Source organism: Aplysia californica, unplaced genomic scaffold (genome assembly GCF_000002075.1).
Source record: "Aplysia californica isolate F4 #8 unplaced genomic scaffold, AplCal3.0 scaffold00117, whole genome shotgun sequence".
In the NCBI taxonomy this organism is placed as follows: Eukaryota; Metazoa; Mollusca; class Gastropoda; order Aplysiida; family Aplysiidae; genus Aplysia; species Aplysia californica.
In genome coordinates this window covers 616,339-638,776 of record NW_004797387.1, presented here as the reverse complement: position 1 = coordinate 638,776, position 22,438 = coordinate 616,339, and the positions used below count along the sequence as shown (strand labels likewise).

The following is a 22,438-nucleotide window of genomic DNA, read 5'->3' as shown; positions in this document are numbered from 1 at the left end:
GGGATATGCGCTATACAAATGCTATCTATTATTATTATTATTAAGCTCTTTTTAAAAAATAATCACACTGTTTATTTATTTATTTTTTTTTAAAGTAAGGTTTATGGCACTTGCAGTACTTGCAACACACTTCGGTCATATAAGTGCCGAAGATTAGAGGTGTTACAAGAGAGTAACAAACATAAAAATGGAGGAGGAGAGATAAAGACCATAGTTATTTGACAGCTAAGGAGGAAACCGCACCAGAACACCCACACATTAACTGCGACTAAAACAGAAATGGAAGATAGTAGGACAAAATCTTATATTGAAAAAAAAGCGCTGATTTAAAAAAACAAACTTTGACCCTGTATCAGTATGACTTTAAAAAAAGAGACATGTATATTACTTATATTACATTGCCTATTGACAGAATACAAGGCATAATTACGGTTGATAGGAACAAGAAGAACCCTTGAACATAAATGTGTGCTACAAAATATATTAAGAAGTCATTCACAATATCTGAAGACAATATAATACACAATTCAGTTTCAGTACACCAAAAAACCCAAGCCCTGAGGTGATCAAACAAAACCATTTATAATAGGTGCTACAGGAGAGGAGCATTCCCATTGGAAGAGGTCAAGTCCCATTCTCAGGGAATCACGTCTCAAAAAGGACTTATAAACTCCCTGGCAGCCAAGAGACAATGTATAGACACTTGTAGGACAGGCACAAAAGTCACGGCTTCCCAGCCCTAGCCCGTGCTTTAGGAATCAACAATAAAAAAATTTGTAATCAGGGTTAAAAACTAACAATATGGCCGGAGTCCATTTTGGAAAAGAAAGGGGTGGGGGGGGGGGTAGTTATGTTATATTACCTTGAACCTTGCAAAAATAAAAGAAACTGACAGGACTCGTTAAATGCCTTTGACCCTAATTGTGCATCACTACTACTACTAGGCCAACGTCACCTACAACACAAAGCATGTGGATTTTGTAACCCCTTGTCACACTAATGTTCGCCTTACTCCTGTCTCTGGCCCTCTAATGTTTTTCTATGGTCGAAGTGGCACGCGTGACTACAAGTACAAGTGCTCAGAGCATAAAGAGTGTTACATTTGCTGCCCGTGACATAGTAATGCAGACTGTCAGGGTCTCTTTTTCTTATACCCGAGAGGCTAGGGATGGATTGGGGTGGTTGCACGAATGGCAAATAGATTTTAAAAATTGGAATCAGAGGTGTTACAACCGTATTTGTGTAAAATTGCAACAACAAAAATATAGTAATGATTCTGCTAACTTTAAAATGATAGGCAGCCCTGAGACATGCCTAATGTTCTTCTTTAATTCTTATTATCAAGCATGTATGGTCTTTTTTTTTTAAATTCTGAAATATGTCTACTTTTGGAGGAGGTAGCACATTATCCACTTAAAAGGATCCTCGTAAAAAAATTTTAAAGCTTTTTCTAGTTTCAGTTCCATGACCATTTTCAGAATTCTTAAAGACATAAAAAAACCCATCTGAAATGAAATGAATCTTCTTAACAATAGATGTCTCTGAAATCAATCTTACCAAATTACTTTCCATTGCACTTACAATAACAGGAAAATCACATCTCAAAATAATACAACCAGCACAAAAATATGAAGGAGCTGTGAAAATTGTACCAATGCTGTTTTTGCATTTTGACAAACTGCTCTTAGTAGCCATAGATCTATACTCATCATAAACAGTAAGTGGTGAAAGAGCGCAGAAAAACAAGGAGCAATCATAAATGTACGCAAAACAATGAATTTAGACTTATCATAGGGACAGAAAATCAAGATTCAGAAATGTGTTACAACATTTTTTTCCAGCAGCAGCAGTGTCACTTTCAAAAAGGAGATCTGTACGAGAAATATTTTAAAGCTGGTTGAGTAAACATGGGAGGGACTCTGCAAGATCCAAGATTGACTGAATAGCCTTTATTATCTATTTTGCAATATACACAATATGACTTCCAATCAAACGAATCATCTAAGTACCGAAATGTCCCCTTATGAAATATCAGCTAGGGTCTTTGAAAAATCAGGACTTAAATTCCATTACTTTGCATCACTACCTCAGTACACTTCACTCCAATAACTAACATTTTTCAACACACATACATAATACAGCTCATAGAATTTTATCAACTAAAAAAAAAAGAAAGAAAGAAAGAAAAAGAAAGAAAGAAAGAAACAAAAAAGAATTGTATCCACTACATATCAGAGGGCTAGCTATTTCCCATGACATGGTCACAAAACTTTTATGAGGACATCACAAATATTCCCTAATTTAAGTATTTTCTTTGTACATTATGTCATGGCATGAACATGTACATGACAAAACTGTTCAAAACACACACTGTCTCAGACAGTTACTATTGTCTCACAAAGGTGTGTATGGATAAGCACTTGTATCAACAGATATCCTTTCGCTGTCACAAATGGGCTGTACACAAGAACACACTCTTTCCAAGAAACCCTGCCTCAGAGAGTTGCAAATATGTTCACATATGTGTATGGTCACAGAAATAGAGACCCACAAATAACACGCCTTAATATGAGTTTGAGTAAACATCAAGAGCATTAAAAAAATAACAGTCATTCAGTTCCTGCGGGGAAGAAGCAAGTCAGACAAAAGAGACATGAACGCAGCATGGAGACAGTAGAGGGTGCCCTCCAACCACCCAGATACAAAGCAGTCCTTTGTGTGTGCTTGAAAAAATAGAGATTTGTACAAGTGCAAGACACTACTTACTGTACAAGTACAAGCTGTCTCAAAACTAGATACAGACACTCTCCAGCTTACACATATAGACCACAGTCACAAACCAAATGCCAGTAAGTGTAATATAATGAAAATCAAATAATGTGCAACTCATTGCAGTTGTTCTGTGGACAACTGTTATTCACATCATTGTATACCGGTAAACGGGGTGCATATTTACCGGTATGTAATCATATGAATAACAAAATGTACACACTACAATGAGATGCGCATTTACGTATGAAAATATTGGATAATCTCATCTGGTTGTCAGCTTTATAAAGGACAAAACTGCACTATTTACTATGCTCTTACGTATGATGTCTATGACCTTGAGTTTGTGTTTGTGGCTGTTGTCCTCTAGGAAGGCGTCAAGATACTAAGCAAGGACAAAAACACATTCTCTAAACCATCTGGGAAAAATATTTAAGTCTTACATCTCACTTCTGGCCAAAAGAACTTCTCCAGCAGTGTAACTTTCATACCCACCCCCCCAAAAAAAAGAGTACTTTAGGTTAGCTAAGAAAGTAAAATAATCTATTACTCATCCCAATAAAATTGTCGATGGGTATCAGGTTTGAAATTTTTCTCTAAAAAGCATTGTCACACATCAAAAAGGGTAAAATATGTACTCCATGAAAACTGAAAAATATTTTAGCCCCTTTTAACATAAAGAAAATATGTGTATAACTGTCTAAAATCTAAAAAGCGTTTACGAAAGGGGCAGCTCAAAATTTAAACTCTTTTTTTGAGTCTAGTCCATTTAGGAGGTGGGCTTCAACCCTGCAAACCAGAGCTAAGACTAAGAGAGATACAACATCCCATAAGAAAGACCGAGAAACTACGACTTGTTAAAAAAATTCTCCCAACTTGGGAATTGAACACGGGTCTCCTGCATGAAATGGCAAAGTGCCTAACCATTACACCACAGATGCCAGTCAGAGGCTGTAATAGGACAAATTAGCAGTCTTACGTCAATGAAGAATCAGTGACCACAGACTGACCACAGCCTGGAAGTTCTGATGGGCTAGAGTTTTCTTGTGCTCTTTTTCTAAGTAGGCCTACTACAATATAATGCTGTGTCAGGAAACTGTCTATTCAGCTGCAAAGCCGTTAAGTACAATACACTTGCCTAAAAAAAACAACAACCAATAAAACATAAATCACAGCAAGAACCAAAGGACAGAAGAGATCTCAAGTAATCTCCATTAAAAAGTGTGTTTACACTTAGTTATTGATGTTGTATTTACTACTACTACTACACTGACAAGAAAATTACCATGGGGCGCTGATCGTGTGTATTCACAACGCAGCACTTTAACTCACTGACTGCCAGGCCCATGGAGTATGGAGCCTCAACAGTGGTGGTCTGCCGAGGTTTTTAGAGCGTTTTCACACACACACAAAAAAACCCGTAACTCAAAAACTATTGTTCTTAAGGATTTGAACTTTTGTGTGCTGTGCATTTACATATTTACATGCTTTAGTGTACTCATGCCAAATATCTTTCCAATATATGCTGTAGTTTGTGTTTTTTAAACGATTTTTTGAAAAATGGTAAATTTTTGACAAAAAATAAAAACGTGAAATTAACATGTCGTTGTTCATAGTTGTTTGTTTAGGCTAGTTGTGTTGTGTTTTATATTGTTTTGGACACAAATAATAATCAAACAAACACAACAGATAGAAACACCACCACTTTTGTTATGGTTTACCTTAGATATGATAGTTCTTCTTTGTACTAGATTTAGATCTAGGACTAGATCTAGATCCTGGCACACTAGTACTAGCACTAGAATCAGGTAATCTTTGCCTTCTTTTACCTTCCCGAACACAAAATGATGGGTCAGCATAGCTATCTTCATCTAATTCACCTATTTCAATGTCTGATCCAACACCATGAAAAGGCTCATCATCACATCCGTCCGCTAACGCATCAAAAATATTGCGGCGTAATTTATAACGTTGAAATGGCTTCCCTAACTGCTGTAAACTGCCAGACCCGGTTGCAGTCCGGGATGAATATGGAACAAAATTATTAAGTCCATACAGGAGGGCCTCCGGGTTCGGCAATTTTATTACATAATCTCATCCTGGATACACTCCGGTAACGGCAGTCAGTGAGCTACGTCCAACAGTTTTCTTTTTGTGCATGTTCAGGGTGTCATTCCCAGCAAAACGATTATGGCCCCGAGCTCTACGTCATAAGAATGGTGTAAAAGTAAAAGGAATAAAATAAATTTCAGTTACTGTAATTTAGTACAGTAAATGACTACCCATTCTTGTTTTCAAGATGATACACCAAGACCGATCAGCTGTCCTCTGGTGGGACACCTCCCTAAAGATGACTGCCATTCTCATAGATATTCAGTTGCCATCTGCTGGAATGACCTCCTTAGATCAATGTAGCCTTGAAAAAATGTCCATAAAGATGACAGCAGTTCACTTGAAATAAGTTGAAAGAAAGAAACTTGTTGAAAGACAACTATTGCTCCAGTGGAAATGTCCTGTAAGAAATATTTTGAAAGACAATTGCTGTTCTTTTGGCACTGTCCCGATGGGAAGTACCTTCATAGCAGACAGCTGTTCTCTACAGTAAATACACGCACAAGAACGAGAGGCCAGAGCCTGCTGCTAGTCCCATGGTCATGGCTAGAGCCAGCATCATACCAGTACCCTCGGCGTGCTCGTCTGGAACATCTCTGGGGACATCATAATAATAACAACAATGATAATAATAGTATTAAGAATAAAAATAATAATAAATAGCATTTGTAGAGCGCATATCCCCATTTGACAGCAAGTTCTATGTGTTTTACACTATATTAATACATTAGAGAAAAAAAATGATAAGGACCCATTGCCATTATATTTGCTGTCAATTTCAGCTGTGAATTTCTTTTCACTGGAGTCCACTTAACAAGTCCCTGCTAGAATGGTCCATAATCACAACAAGTAACAAAAGAATAGAGAATCCCATGCAAAAAGACACAAATGTATGCAATGACAATTTCCAACATAGGTCAATTTGTACTGAAATAGATAGGAAGAGACTAGCAAAATTAATTCCAATTATACCTGCTGAACCTCAGATGTTTATGTACTATGTAGGCCTGAATGAATATACAGCTGGATCACAATAGAAGTATATTCTACAGCACAAACATTGACGCATTAATAACAAACTAGCTCACATCATATAGTAATAAACCCTGCAAAAAACCACAAACTTTAATAACAAAACAAGCCATCTGACATAAGCGCCTCCACAACCGAAATCACTCACATTGGGCCAAAAGACATGCACAGGGTGCTGAGATAGCCGTTGGTCAGTCCCATGAATAATATCAAGACCACGGGGTAGGCGTCGTTGTCAAACACCACGGGCATGTGGTAGCGGGGCTGAGCGTTGCAGAACATGAGCAGGGGGATGAAGCCGATGCGCAGGATGCACATGAAGAGCATGAGTTGTGGGCGATGGGGCCCTGGCTGGGGAACAACACAAAACCATTGTACAAGTCACAGCTGGGAACATTTTCTAAAGTCTTAAAGTGAGTAAGTAAGCATATTCTGTGTTTAACACTTTGCGGTTATTTGCCACAATAATGCGCCGGTGAAAATGATCTGTTCTGGTCACCTGGGGCAGTTCTGTGCCAGGCCCAAGAAGTCTGTTGCAGTCGCTCTCCAGGCTGGGTGACCAGATGGGGTATTTTGTACTGCTGGTTGTATGACTGCAAAGTGTTAAGGCCATTGGCCCACATCACATCATATAAAACACTCATTGTAAAATCAAAGTTTCCATAATGAAAAAGTACAGATTGTGCACATATGGTCCCACGTCCACTGCATTTTTTCGTCACTTGCAGGCCAAGCTCACATGCAAATGAGCTTGTTTTTGTCAGTCATTGACTGCCTTTGCCTGACTACGCGATTTTCCTGCATGCACGCTTTTTCGTCAGTCGTACAGGGGACTAAGAAAGTCTCGATTTGACTCATTTTGGAAGGAAATTGCATCTTTATTAAGTACATTTTTGTTTCTTCATTGCACTTTACATGATCAATAAAGTTGTATCTCATTATAATATGTTGTACAATAGCAGATTTGTGCTAAAAAAAAAAAACAGCACAAAAAATGAAATTAACTCATTCGCTACGTATTATTTTCGTCTTGTGGACGAATTCTTTTCGGGAGGGCGAAACGAGATGATGACTAGTGCGCAGTTCACAGGTCTTTGGGGCCATATATTCAAATAAATATCAACATATTATATACCAACATTTTCAGTATGGTTTGTAGAATACACCTGCATTATTTATTTGCGTATTTTTCAACTTTGGTTCCTGTAAGAGGCGATTATGCAACACAATTGTGATTGGATGCGGATAAAATTGGAAAATAAAAAATTTATAATCTCAGGTGAAACTATAAAAACATGTTTGCACCTAGTCAAATGATACCTCAAAATAACCATAACTGTATATAGAACAGGAAAATATTGAAAAATGTGCAGTTATTTTCATTGAAGAGGCTAGCCGTACTTAAGTACGGCTAGACCTGCAGTCTAGCCCTACTTATTCTAAATATGATGGCTAGACTGACCATTAAAAAAAAAAAAGGCCTACTGAATTGTAAATACACGTATAAATGTTTAGTGTGCAGTACCTAAAGTATTTGTATTTGAGACGAAACCAGGTGCCTTAATGACAGTGCATGTATTTTAAACCTCCTGTTTTCTAATGTTAATTGGGCCTAAGAAAAGTACACAGTACGGCTAGACTGCCAGTCTAGCCGTACTTAAGTACGAGTAGACAGCTAGGCTAGCCGTACTTAAGGACGGCTAGACTGTCAGGCTAGCCGTACTTAATACATGTATTGATGACTGAATTGTAAATGAAATTTTTAGTTTGCTATGCCTAAATTATTTGTATTTCAGACAAAACCAAAAGATGTCTTACTGGCTTGCATGTATTTGAACCTGAATAATTGCTAGATTTAAATCTAATGAGACCTGTGTACTTAACAGGCTTGAGTCGATAGGGCCAAACCTAGATCTAAGTACGGCTAGACTGGCAGTACGGCTAGCCACTTCGTATTTTCATACATTCCATAATATTTGTACATTTGGATCATAACATCCGATATTGAAAAAAATTTTTAAAAAAAAATAATTTTGAAAAAAGGATCACAAACAGAAAAAAATATGCGTAACTTATATGGAATTATTCAGAATTGCACTTGGAATAAACCTATACATGTCTTGAGTGGTACTTTTTGATTAATTTCACCCAAAAGTAGTGATTTTGGAGAGAAAAAAATATTTTGAATATTTAGATCTAGGCCTAGTTCTAGCACTCAAAAATATTGATTTCTCAATTACAGTGCACCGGCAATTTGCGTCCAATAATATCAATATTATAAAGAAGAGTCCTACACTTCTTTAGTGAGCAAAATAATTATACATTTTGTTGTGTAAAGGTACTAAGACTGGTGTCTGGCCTATAATTTGGGCTTTGCGATAAAACAAAGTCGAATAAACTACGAAATCATGTTTCAAAACTGAATCAAAACTTCCGATTTTCGGTGGAAACGCTTGACCCGGAAGTCAACATTATATTATGACCTTTATTTTAACATGGATAAGTGGATTGGAATAGAAACCAAGCTAAAATTGAACGTCGGTTCTCGAGCCGCCGGGGGCGGCTTAATGTACTGACGGCACTTGAGCCGCGCCGCCCCCCACGGCTCGGCGTAGCGAATGAGTTAAAGCACTTGACCTAGATCTAGATCTAGATTATTTCGTCCTTGGGAGAGCTAACAATAGGCCAGGTTAGACCTAGCTAAAGACGTGTTTAGATCTACGTTCTCTTATTCTAATGTTTAGTGCTTCCAATTTTCTGCCAATTTTCAGTTTTCTCCAGACCTTATCTGCCAGTCCACTAGATCTAGATTAGATCTAGGCCTAGATTCTAGATTCTAGATCTACATCTCGATATATTATGTCGCTTTGCCTTTCCAGAAACAGTGCTGTAAATATGAAGCTTAATCTACCCTTCGCTGATAAAAGTTCTGATGGACGAGTGAACAGTGTGTCTGTGTTAAAGACAAACATTATTTTGTGAGCGTGGGTTAGAATCCCAGTCCCAGCTTCTTTTTTTTTTTTTTCCTCATCCTCCCAACTTACCAACAATTTTTCCCATAATTATAATTTGTTGCTTTTTAGTTTTTTTAAGTGGTAAATAAATAAATAAATCGGCAGTGCTGTCTGTTGTTCTCGTAATCATAACACACCGGGCTAAAAATAGGTTTAGCTTGTCCGACTTTCTGTAACTGGGCCGAGTCAGGCTGGGAGGAATTAGATCTAATAATTTCCTTTGATGGGCAAAATTTCGACAAGAAAAAATAATGTGAAATTTATCTTCCATTTCATGAGAGATACACCATGTGAGCATTTTCCACCTCCATCAAGACAATACAGATTTTTAAAAAAAAGGCAGGCTGTTTTAACTGTGCCTCTCACAGCAGCCTAAAATTACACTGATCAACCAGCACTTTAGGCTTGGATTTGTTTAGCTTCTTCACTGGTTTCTGTTTGTCTGGCAAAAACAGGTCTATAAAGTAAAGTTTCTACAGTTTATTCATTAAGAAAACACGTGGCTGGAAAACCATCTACACCATAGCAGGTACTTACAAACTTGAAGACAAAGGTAACCAGTCTGCCTAGGAAATCTCCAACATTGAAGAGTAAAAAACACACCACAGGAGTGAAATAGGTGTCTGAAAAGGGGAAAAAAAACATATTAAATGATTGTGTTGCAGGTTCACCAGGATAAATATCGAAAGGTAGACAGATGAGTGGACTCCTAACCCATACTGATAGAAGAAATCATGCTAAATAAAGGGTTCTTGCGTTCTCTAGTATAACGACGCTACGCAAGCAAAATGTGCCAAAATGCAACTAGCCTTCTATTTTGTTTGGTGGTACTACATCTATTTTTTGGGTAAAATTGAAACAAAATGAGCTGGCAGTCACAAATGAAAGATTCAAGGCACATTTTACCATTATTAGATGATAAACAATCTAGTTACACAGTTTTTTCCCTATATTTCAATAGTAGCAAAAATGAGATGTGCCATTTTGTTAGCGCAGCGATGCTAAGGTGTCCTTGCCTTCTCCGATTCTATTTCCAGACATAAAAGTATATTGGTATATTCAGTGAATATCTATGAAGGCAGGGTCCCCTTTGTCTTTCTAGCAGAGGTGCTGTCCGACCATACGTCTTAACTCTTTAAACACTAAGTTTTTTTCACCGTTTCCCAGAGTTTTTCCTACAGTCACCTAAACCTGGTGCACTATGTCTCATTATAACCCTAAAAGTTTGCCTCCAACTTCTAAATGGTGGAAACAAATGCTTAGTCATTACTAAAAAACTTGGTTCGGGAATAGATCCGAAAAACAAGCAAAAACTAGCTCTAAATAAAACGAAAATGTTGTCACTAGTATCGAACGCTTGGGAAGCTCCGATGGAGAACGGGGTTATTACTGCTGGACGTTCCCAGCGTCCGATGGGGTTTAAAGAGTTAAAACTATGATTGGCAAGCCAGATGGTACCAGTGGTGGGGATCTTATCTAGGTGTACAGTGGATGGGAGGCTTGAGAAACCAGCAGCCCAGATCAAAACCCACTTCTTAGAGAGATAAAGTACCCCAAAACACTGAAAGTGATCCGTAAGTGGCAGACGAAGGACAGACATCTTGCACCCCCCTACACCTGGGTGGGTGGAAAAGTTCATAGAGCCCACGGTTTAAAAAGAATCCCTAGACTTGTGCCCTCTTCAAAAGTTTTTGAAAGGGACTGTAACCCTTAAAACCTTAAACCACAGGTAACCACTGACGCCGTATTTTCTTATACCGCTGGTAACCGCTGGTTAACTTTATCGTTTAATTCCCAGGGCTAGAAACAGGGAATGTAACTCCAGATGACTTTGTTGCAAGCAGAAAGTACCGATAATGTCATGAGAGCAGTTCTACACTGAAAGTTAGGAAATTCTGCAAGTTTTAAAGAAAAATTAGTCACTTTTCGCTGCCAGGCCCTTCAGGCCGCAAAATTTTGGACATTTTTGATTCTGAACCAAACCCCAATAATGATCTCCCAGTCGGATATATTGATAAATATGACCGTTGAAGACGATTGTAATGTTCCGCATAACATCGATGATGATTTTGACGATAGTGGAAGTGACAGGGGATCACCACTAGAGCTATCAGAGGCTAGATCTATGGCTGGGTCTAATGATGCTTTGACTGAAGTGGTAAAGGGATCACACACAAGACTTAACTCATAGACTTGGTCCTAGAACCAGTGTTTTACCTTTTCCCCTTTTGTCCAGACTGTGCATTCATATATAAATAACTTTTTCAAACTTCAGTAAAATCTAACAACAATTAAAAACACAGTAAATAAAACAATGAACCAACCTAATTTTTTTCTAATATCTCAATTTTAATTCAGGATTCTAGGGAGGTATGAAAAAAAAGAAATTAGGGTTTTAAGGGTTAAACACCCCCAAAACTAAACCATAACTTGCAACAAGTGCAGCAAATGCAATTTAACATAACTGCGATGACTAAAATAAAACGAACAAAACAAAAAGTCTTTTTTTTTTTTTCGTAAGAGTGTTGCTGCACTTGCTGCACAATAAGGTATATAAGTGCCAAAGATTTGAGCTGGTACAAGTGAGTAACACAGAAAAGAAGGAGGAGAGATCGGGATGACAGATGTGTGATAGGACAGAAAGAACAAACCACAACAGAGCACCCACCAACCACCCCAGCGTACCCAAAAATAAATCATCTCTCCCAAACATTCACCAAAAACAGAACATGAATCCAGAGACACAACCAAACACACCCAAAGAAAGGGGGCAAATCGTAGAGTCAAAAACTCCTACCTGTCCATGCATTGCCCTCATGACTGTATGACTTTATAAGAGAACACACGGCAGGAAACACAGACAGTGTCACCATAAACACGAGGCAAATACTGACACAGTACATCCACGTCTGGGGAAATTGGGGAATACACACAGTTCAAAACAAAGTCAGTTGTGAGGAAATATACAATGAGAGATGAAAAGTATAGTTTAGACCTTACATGGATAAAATGAACTTGACCTCTAGCAAAGACAAATTGAGTCTGCAATCAATCAAGTGACAGATAATGGCATAATATATATATATATGGGTGTGTGTATATGCATATATATACATTATGTATACATATTTAACAATAAATGCCATTGGGAAATTTATATCAAATTTTTTAATTTTATTTTTGCAACACCTATAATGTCCATTCAAATAAACATTTCGGAATGAATTCTACTGAAGGACACTGTCAAAGGCACACAAAAAAACAACAACAAATGAAATTTCCAAGAACACTCAATCTCTGGAAGTCACTAAATTTTAGAAGCCATTTCCTCACTAATTTGGCTCCAGTTTTAGTAAGAGTTTTACAGCACTTTCAATAAAATAAAGTCATATAAGTGCTGAAGATAAGAAGTGTTACAAGAGAGACACAAGGAAAGAGGAGCGATAAGGACGATAGATGTTTGATACGAAAGAAGGAGCAAACCATACTACAGTACCCACCAACCACCTATGAACCTTTTGAAAGTGTTATATTCTACAAATTTCAGTATGAGAAATAAGTTATATTCTACAAACCTCAGTATGAGAAATGACTGACTGTAAATGTTTCATGCTCCCATCAATAGAATCTATGTCATGTATGTGAGAGGTGTAACTCTCATGAAATTGAAGATGAAGTTAACTTAATTCTTTATTTTCCAAATTTTGTCCATTAAAGGAAATTGTTAGATCTAATTCCTCCCAGTCTGACTCGCCCCAGTGACAGAAAAAGACAATATTAGACCCATGATAAGAGATATGTGCACAACCTGTACCTTTTTATTACAGAAACTTTATTTAACAAACTAGTGTTTTACGTGATGTGATGTTGGTCAATGGCCTTAAACACAGAATAAACTTACTTACTTACAGGATGAAAAACAGCAAGTGCTGAACTCACCTTTTTAAGAATTGCACCAAGATATTCTTTCCTCCCAACAATGTCATGGTAAGATGGTATATCTTCGTTGATTTTGCTAGCTATATATACTGCAAGGCAAACAAAAAGTGTCTTTTAATGAAGAGAACACTGGTCCTGATGAATTTCATTGAGGTTACACATACCTTAAGAAGTCAAAATAAACAGTTCTAACTGCAATTGTTGACTTAGAAGTTATATTCACAAGTGTTCAGGTTTAGTAAGTGTTTCATGGCACTTGCAACACAATTACGTTATATAGGTGCCGAAAATTAGAGGCGTTACAAGTAACAAACACAAAAAAGGAGGAGGAAAGATAAGGACGATAAAAATTTGAAAAGATAGAAGGAGAAACCTACACAAGAGCACCCGTCAATCACCCAGAGGTGTTCATGTTAAGAAAAAAAATTAACCAAATGAGATGAACATGGTGCTCTGAGGCACAAATAATGATGAGACAATTAACCATATAAAAAAGAAAAAAAGAAAAAATTAAGCAGGGAATCGGTCTACTGGAGCTAAATTTTCCCAAACTTACCTTGGTCAATCATGTAGAATCTGGAAAATTTCTGAAACAAAACAAAAAAATTCAAATTTAATAATAATGAAAAACTCGAAGGCGTCCATCCCACGACTGGAAGGCCTTTCATAGTAAACACCATCCCCCCCCCCCCCCATCCTTCCCACACGAGATCGAGACCTGAAACCATTGTAAAACATCATCCCCCCCCCCCTCTCCTCGCAAAGTAAACACCACGTGCCCCCCACAAATGAGACCATATCAAGCCCCCCTCCCCCCTCTTCCCATATGAGATCCGTAACCAGTTACATTCCTCCCACTTCCCCACATGAGATCCTTAAACCAGCTTAAATCCCCCCACCCCCTTCCTTCCCACATGAAACCATAACAAACTGTCATTCCCCCCATCTCCCCCCCCCTCCCCCCAATCCCCTCCCAGCACCCCTCTCACCTCCCCAGAGGCAACGACTCACCTGGGCATATAAGGACAGGTAGGCTACCAACGCGAGACCTGTCACCACTGAGGCTATGAGGAAGTAGATGAGAGCGCTGGTGATGGGGTCACCGCCCGTGGCATGGGTCAAGATGCTGACCACCGCAGAGAAGGTGCCACCAGCAGCCTGAAACAAAATAAAGTGCAAAAAGTTCAAGAGTATGAAACGACTTTTCCGATCCAGCGGCCATCTGGGTTCTAGCCCTTCCGCCTAACTAAGAGCATGAAACGACAGAAAGGGGAAGCTACACTGCTACACTAAGCCAGTGCTATCTTATAATATTATTCAGGGATTCTACTGGGTTTTGTGAACATAACTGAAAATTTATTAAGTTGCATTAGCAAACAAAAAGACAGTTAATAATTGACACAACGAATATGGGGTCAAATAGAACACAAATGCTGAGAATAATAACTTCTCTTGCGGATTTGAAAATGGATTTCAGTAACAATAACGGAGAAAAAAGTGTAAAAACTGCATACCTGATTATTCTCTTGCTACTAGTGTCTGTTGCGAAATGATGGGAAGATTTTCGTTACAAACAAAGGACAAGTATTTCTCGCAATGGAGAATAAATTCTATCATCATTTTTTTCTGTAACAACTCGCACAGCCCAGACATCCTCCTAATATTCTGTCATCAGACACAATTCCATCAACCTCCTCAGTTCTTTCACTGTAAACAGCCCCAAGAACCTCACTCTCCCTCCCCGCACCCTTTCCCTCTCCTTCTCTCTCTTTCATACTATTGTCTCACTCAGTTTATTTGTCAATCAAATGTGCTGTACCAATTTACGTATATATATATGCCGAGTCATTTGTTATAATGTGTGGATGTATGGGCAAAAAGTCTTCAAGATAAATTAAATCTCTCTCTCTCTCTCATTTCATCACATACTCCCTCACACTGTCAAACTCACGACATTACCTGTCCTATCATAGCCGACTGAGAGTATATGGCAGGGAAGAGGGCAGACAGGCCCAGCACTGATCCGGTCAACACAGACTGGACACCTGGAACAAATAATATCTGATCGTCAGCACTGACACACACAGGAAACTTTCATTGGACACATACTGCTAGCAAACAAACACTCAATAATAATCTTTTTCTGATGAATAAAATTGCATATATATCATCCGCGCTCTGATTAAACCTCATTAACTCAAACTTAGGTGAAAATCATTTTTTTTTTGCAACAAAAGATTCCTGATACCTTTTTGACGGTGTGCATAAATATTAAACCTAGATTCAAACAACAAATGTTAGAAAGCGTACTTTCCATTCTGCAAAAACCTCACTATCCATGTTTGATTCTGTGAACCTCTCTATTGTGCTAGCGAGGTTATAAGAGCGTACCGGTCAAGCGCTGTGGGACAGTGAAACTCGCTATCTTTCTCCTCATGATCACTTATTTTATCAACCTTTCAACTTCACTTAATGAGTTGAGGGACAAGCTCACAGGCCAGCCACCGGGACATCATAAAATGACTCATAACATGCTAAACAGTGTGCATTTAAAGACAAACAAAAGATAGAAAGGTTAGCAAAGCAGCCAAAAGCCACATGTGCTGTTCTTACCTTACTCACACCTTAGTTAGGTGCAATGTTTGAAACGGAGAACCTCTCTAACCAAAGAAAGTTTTGTCATTAATTTCGATTGCTTAACCATTAATGCGCTCAGGTCAAACAAACTTCATTGAAGGATTTTGTCATCGGATTGCCTAAGTGTGACCATTAACATTGTTAGACCATTTTTTAGTCTTTTCATTTAAACTTTAAAATTTGAATTGGCCCGGTACCAATGGAGCGCAGACAATATATATACAATATGCTTGGATAAATGATAGTGTGTAGATGCACTATCTATCCCTTAGAAATTCATTTTTTAAAAAAATAAACAAAAAAACCCCAACCTTTTCAAAAGAAGGCTACTGAATTAAAGCCAGTAAAACAATACCATTAATATTTTTTAGATTAACTTTTCAAAAAAAAAAAAAAAAAAAAATACTTTGACTATATATTCCCAGCCTGAATTGAACTTTTAAAGCTGGGACCATACCTTTCCACAAACTTTGTGCTTCTGCAACATACTGACACGTCATATATCAGGCTGATGGGCATAAGAGTAATAATATCTAAAAAATTGGATTTGTTATGAAAAGGTTGTTAGTCTAATCACCACCAGCTGGCCCAGCTGTGAATCAGCAGAGATAGAATCTGTACATGAGAGCATTAGAGCTCTTCACAGGCTGCCGCACAGCAAGCATGTCCCTGTGGGACTGCAACAGTACATTAAATTGTAATAAATAATACAGTCTGTGCCAGCTTTAAACACGCCGGCATAAAGCACGTTTCGGACTCAAGCACGCTAAATGGCTCTTACCGAATTTTTGCTATATAAATTAAACGCCTTTAAGCACGGTCACTTTGGCTTCAGGCACGCTTCATTTTCAAGACAGTCAATATTTTCATGATGACCCATCGAAGTTCGAACACAGTCTACACCGCAGCAGTGGGTGTGTTAAGAGAAACACAAAGAGCGCAAGTGATAGAGACACACACGCGTGGAGAGAGGAAGGCAGAGAGATGCACACAGCCGCGCGCGTGGACATAGGATCTAGCCTAGGGCAAAGCTACACATGACAAAAAAATTACAAAGAGAGTCGGGGAGAAGAGAAAGGGAGGCTGGCTGCAATTTCACCTTTGACCCTCGCTATCCATTAATCCTGATGAGTATCACGCGCGAGGTGGGATGAAGGCGGTGGTATGAATGTGGCACAGCGGGCAGTGGTACACACAGGCAGTGTTTAGTGTGTAGGCCTAGTGTGCTGTATTGTGACTGGCCGTCTAAATCAAGTTTTCATTTCCCATTCGACCACAAAATAAAAACAAACAAGCAAACAAAAACTACCAAGGCGGGTGTAAATAACAGTGAACACTTTTGCGAGACCGCTATAGGCCTACTTACAAACAAAGGGAAATAGAACAGGAAATTTTCTACATGAAAATCTCTGGATTATGTCTACTTCGCACTCAAGCACGCTTCGGCATTAAGCACGCTTAAGCTTTCTCCCGATGACTGTGCTTAAAGCTGGCATGGACTGTAATAATAATAGCTCAATATCTGACGATGACCAATACATCGGTAGAGGAGAACATTTCTCCAGCAAAATAAAAGAATTTGAAGAATTAAAGGTTACTATGATGTGTGGCTTCTGCTGTGGCCAATGAGACTAATTCTGGCAGAGAAAAGTGTGCCACATTTTGAACATTGAAAGGCTCCAATTCCACTTGTGGATGTGCACAGCTTGCGGGCTTCTCTAGGTTTCAGCATTGTACATGCTGACCAAAGGCGTTAATATCACACCGTGTGAGCCTTTAGTTGAAATGTATATACAAGACTATAAACTAATATAGTCGAACCTGCCCTAATGGCCACCTCTATAAGACGGCCACCTGTACAAACGGCCACTTTCCATTCCCCCCCCTTGCGTTTTTTCTATTTAACTGTGTAAAACGGGCACCTGTCCAACGCGGCCGCGGCCACCCTATCCCACCAAGCAATAACACCTGTCTTTGACGGCCACCTTAGTGACTCCATTACGTTTTTTCATAAATCATGCAATGGCCCCTGGTGTTGTGTACATGTCGTCATAATCCAATCACCTATTGTTGTTGTTAGGTAGTCCCTCCAACCGATCATGTTGCGTAGGCCCCTCCCACTGTTGACTAATAGGTAACAAATTTTCAGCTGCTGGTGAGGTAAGCGTGTGATCCCTCAAAACCCATAAACCCCGTCCAGAACTCATACACAAATCGTAAGTGAGATGAGTGGTCACTGTTTACCCAGACTGTAACAAAGTAACAATGGACGTCAACATGAAATTGTGACAGGAGCGTCACTCGTTCTCCAAGTGGTGGCGACCAATGTGTTTGTTATACCCTAGCACTCGGTCCTCCTTGTTTCACACATTTCATTTTGTTGTCACCCTTGAACAAAAGCAGCAACAAAAGAAAAAAAACCCCAAGAACCCCCCCCCCCGGGAAACCAACAACAACAACAACAACAATTACAACAATGCGGCTACCTTTGGTTGAGACCTCAGAAAGGAATGGTTTGTTTTCTTCATCTTGATCACTCCTGCCAAAGACGGCCACCTGTCTTAAAACGGCCACCTTTCTCCTTGACAATGGGTGGCCATCTTAGACAGGTTCGACTGTACTTGAAGACAAAACATATCCCTCTGGCTGTGGTAAAGTTGAAATGTATATAAACACAAGACTATAAACTGATACTCTGAAGACAAAACCCATCCCTTTAGCTGTGGTAAAGTTGAAATTTATACACAACACTATAAACTAATGCGTTGAAGACAAAACCCATCCCTCTAGCCATGGCTAGGACAACTCCTGTTCTATACAACATCTTACCACTCATGAAGGCGGCCATGACCAGAGTAATGATGAAGAACACTTGTTGCCCTGTGAAGAGAGAAGGTGAGTTGGGAGTGAGTGTATCTTTTCTCTCCTTAGGAATGGTCATCTTTTTTTTTGGTATTTATAGATTTATTATAAACATTTACATCCCCATTGAGTGGGCAGACTTTGTATTGTGTTTCAGAGTGGGATAAGGAAAAAGAAGGACTAAAGTAAAATAAAGACAACTCACAAAAAAGATACTTTAATACTAACTTGAGATGAAATTCTTTTCTAATCAATGCTTCACTGCAATCAAATTTCCACTTTTTCTTTTTCTTTTTCTACTGATCTGCCAACAATCTTGCTTATAGATTTTAGATTTTGCTGTTAGTTCAGCCTTTGATATAAGTATCTAATTATTCTGAAATACAGACAGACAAATTATAGTTTTATTTTTTTTAAAAAGCATACAATCTCCAAATCCCAATCCAAATAAAACAATAAAGCAGGAAAGTCATTATTATGTTCTCTACACGAGTGATGAGCACAGATAAACCGTAAGACTCCACCCTACACCAATTTGAAAAGTGACGTATGACAAGTCTTACTCTGAGCTGTCGATATATAGTAAGACCTTTATGGTACTCACAAGAGTCTGTGTCGACCTCCACCAGTGATGTTGTAATGACAAATATGGTAATCATCAGCACAGTAGACACCACAATTCGAACTTTCACAGAGATGCTGTGGGGGGTACAGGATGAAAAGAAACAGTAAAGGATTGCTTTCTTCTGGATCAAAACAAATGCATGTAAATGTATAATGCCTTCAGTAAAAAATTAAATGTTTCACTATGTCATAAGCAAAAAAGTAATATTTGTCTAAGCAAAAAAGTAATATCATTTGTCTAAGCAAAAAAGTAATATTTGTCTAAGCAAAAAAGTAATATTTGTCTAATGGTTGGTCAAAATATGAATCTGTGAGAAAACATTCAATGCATTCTTTATTTGAAAGAAAAATAATGTATTTCATTCACGAAACTGTCAAAGAATCAATAAATTATTTAGCAAGATAAAAAAAACATAAGTTTTAATAAATAAACTACTTTTTAAAATAGCTTACAACTGTAAGAAAGGCAAGAGGCACAACATCCTTGTAATAAAAGAGGCTATGTCTGATGCTCAAATCAGTAGAACTGTGGGCTGCAGACCCTCTATACAATATTCACTTCTCCTGAACTCAAGCTGGGGAAGGAGAAGGAAGAGGAAGACACGAAACAGATAAAGAAGAATATAAAGTTGATCCTACTGAGGGTGATCAGCACATACCTCCTCACCAGCAGCAAGGTAATGATCATGAACAACAGGTTGGAGCCGTTGGACACGATTGAGAGGTAGCTCTCAAACACCACCTGCATGTCCGTGGTGTGCCCTTTGCCGTCGAAGGACACATTGCTCGGCAAGCTGGTGTTGCGGAACTTGTAATCAAAGTACTGCAATGAAAGTTTTTTTGTTAAAATGTGGATGATTTTACACCTCCATCGACACAATTTAGGTAATTAATTTAGGAGGTGGGCTTCCGATACTGCCTGCCAGGGCCAACCCAAGCTGCGAAGCATACAGCATCTTGGCACACAACACCAGAGCACTCACCACTCGTCATGACAGACAGACAGGAAGTACGTAGTGGAGACAAAGTCACTGTCACACCCCCTTCCCCTTCTCCCCGACTCAGAGTCAACACCAACTCCCCCCCCCCCAATGAGACCATAATTAGCTCCACCCCTCCTCCCCCCCCCCCACACACACACACTCCGTAAGAATTCTCCCCACTCAGGAATCAAAACTCAGGTTTACACTGTGTGCGACAGCGAGGCATCTGAATGCTACACCGCAGACACCGCAAGCAACAGAAGTAACAAACTGAAAGCTGACAATGAGAAAAGATGTTAAGAGACAGGAGGTACATGCATATCCCAGCAGACAGGGTACTGCATTCACTCACTCTATTTCGAAAAACTGAAATCACCCCTGGACTGACTAGATTAGTTGCTTAAAATAAAAAAACACCAGAGGACTTTAAAATCTGAAATGGCTTTAGTGCTGTTGACTGGGCTTGACCCCAACAAAGGCATATCCATGGTCCCATATCACCTCCAGTGTCCATTAAAGGAATTTGAAAAGCATGACTTCCATTTCTACTAACACTATTTGCTACTTCTCTCCTGCAGACACTTTGATCAGGTAAAGAGAAGATATCATTACATGATTAACATCTCTGCACCTGCATTAAATTTGGTGAGATCAGGCCCACCTAACATTTTGACAGACTTACCAAATCACCCTCAAGTTGATAAATAATTTACAGGTATTGAAATTACAATACTTTGTTATTACCAATATGATGTTGAAAGATATAGCACAATGTATTTTGGAATAAGAAAATTGATAATCATACATATAATTTGTAAAGATTCAGGTCCCAGTCCCAGGCAACAAAATAAAAATACATCAAGATTTGTAACCTTTTTCCACACTAAAAATAGTTTTAAAACAGGAAGGTCTTACAACTGACGCTCAAATAGTAAACAAGATTTTTCTTTGAGGTTTAAAAAGGAAAGAAGTACATGATATAAATCACAAAGAACTCATTCTTTACTTTCTATCCTGTGAGTTGCAGTAGTTTCTTTTAGGAAAAACCTTTAGAGAGACTGACTAGGCATGAGTGTAATCTTCTATTCCAGTGTTTTTTAAAAATTCACTATTAGACAGCAGAGCATGTGACTCCTTATCATCCAGTCTTATCTCTCTATCTCTGGTATAGCTTGGACCTCTCACCCCATGTCATGTGCACATGACAGATAATGTAAGAGACCACGCGCATTGCACTAACACTCAACGGAACCCGTGGGTGGGTGGTGATGGGGTGGGAGAGAGAGAGAGGGGGTGGGAGAGAGAGGAGGTGGGTTCAGATTAATGGTAGTCAGAGCGCGCGGGACACACCAAACATTTTCAGTTGGTAGAAAATTTTGAATTTTACCCAGGTGGCGGCTGCAACCTACTCTTATAGCTTTTGGACCACCAAGGGATCTTTAAGGTACGCAAATTGCACACGGGACCTCCGAGATTTTTACTTGTCCGAGAAGGCTAGGAGTAGATCTTTCCTACCATAAGATCAGGGGTGTGGCTGAAAGACAAGAGTAAGAAGGAGCCAAGGAGTAGCAGTAGAAAGGCTGCAGAGAGAGTCAGGAGCCCAGAGGAGGGGGCGGGGTGGTGGTAGAAAGTGGAGACGAAAGTAGACGAAAAAAAACATTGCTTAAGAGCAAGAAAGGAGGTGAAAAAAGACAATGTAAAGAAGAAAATTTTCCATCGCTACCCGGATTCTAACTCGGGATCTATTGAATAAGACGCGAACACCTTAATCTCTAGGCCACGAGAGCATTCAACGCAGGTCTGGATGGGCATCCATGAAAACCAGTAATTACAAAGCGGAATAACTTAAGCAAAAACAACAACAACAACAACAAAAACAACAACAACAACAACTATAACAACAAAAAACAAACAAACAATATACACAAACACAAAAACAATCTGTCTGTACTTGATCCCTTACTTCTATCAGCAGTTGTCTTTTCATTTGGTCGCTTTTAAGGACAGGCGAGCTAACCCAGATTTCGGGGGTTTCCAGAAATCTTGACCTACACCAAAAGTGGGCATTACCCTACCTACCTATAGGAGAAGTTTGGTTTCATTGGTGTGTATATTTGTTTGGTTATAGAGAAAACTCTCCTTGTCTTTTAAAGAAACTGAACAAGGGGCAAAAAATTTACCTTCGATTTTCTTAAAACAGCCTTTTTCGGGATAGCCCCCTTGTGCTTAAAAGCGACCATATGAGCTCGCCCCTTTCATCAATGACTGAAATCGTCATGCATCACCAAATGTCCACCTGTGACTAAAACTCTCACACTGTTACCAATTGTTCTTTGTGTGTCTATGTTGTGTGCAGCAAATTCTAGGCCCATTCTATTTCCGTTTTTGATTATACACCGACAGATATCAATAGTAAGCTGTGATTTTATATGAGAGGAGAGAGAGAGAGAGAGAGAGAGAGAGAGA

The 22,438-nt window shown here is 38.9% G+C and overlaps 1 protein-coding gene across 1 annotated transcript in view; it reads right to left on the bottom strand.

Moving 5' to 3' along the window:
• Window positions 1–3,642: 3,642 nt before the first annotated feature.
• Window positions 3,643–22,438, bottom strand: part of LOC101859926 (equilibrative nucleoside transporter 3) — a gene marked incomplete in the record, with an annotated part of 44,767 nt that continues 25,971 nt past the window's right edge. Inside the window, 11 exon segments of the mRNA XM_013081137.2 lie at window positions 3,643–5,477; window positions 6,062–6,264; window positions 9,465–9,550; window positions 11,725–11,836; window positions 12,867–12,955; window positions 13,423–13,453; window positions 13,878–14,024; window positions 14,826–14,911; window positions 18,333–18,383; window positions 18,970–19,064; window positions 19,649–19,812. Coding sequence (XP_012936591.1) covers window positions 5,366–5,477; window positions 6,062–6,264; window positions 9,465–9,550; window positions 11,725–11,836; window positions 12,867–12,955; window positions 13,423–13,453; window positions 13,878–14,024; window positions 14,826–14,911; window positions 18,333–18,383; window positions 18,970–19,064; window positions 19,649–19,812 — 1,176 coding nt within the window.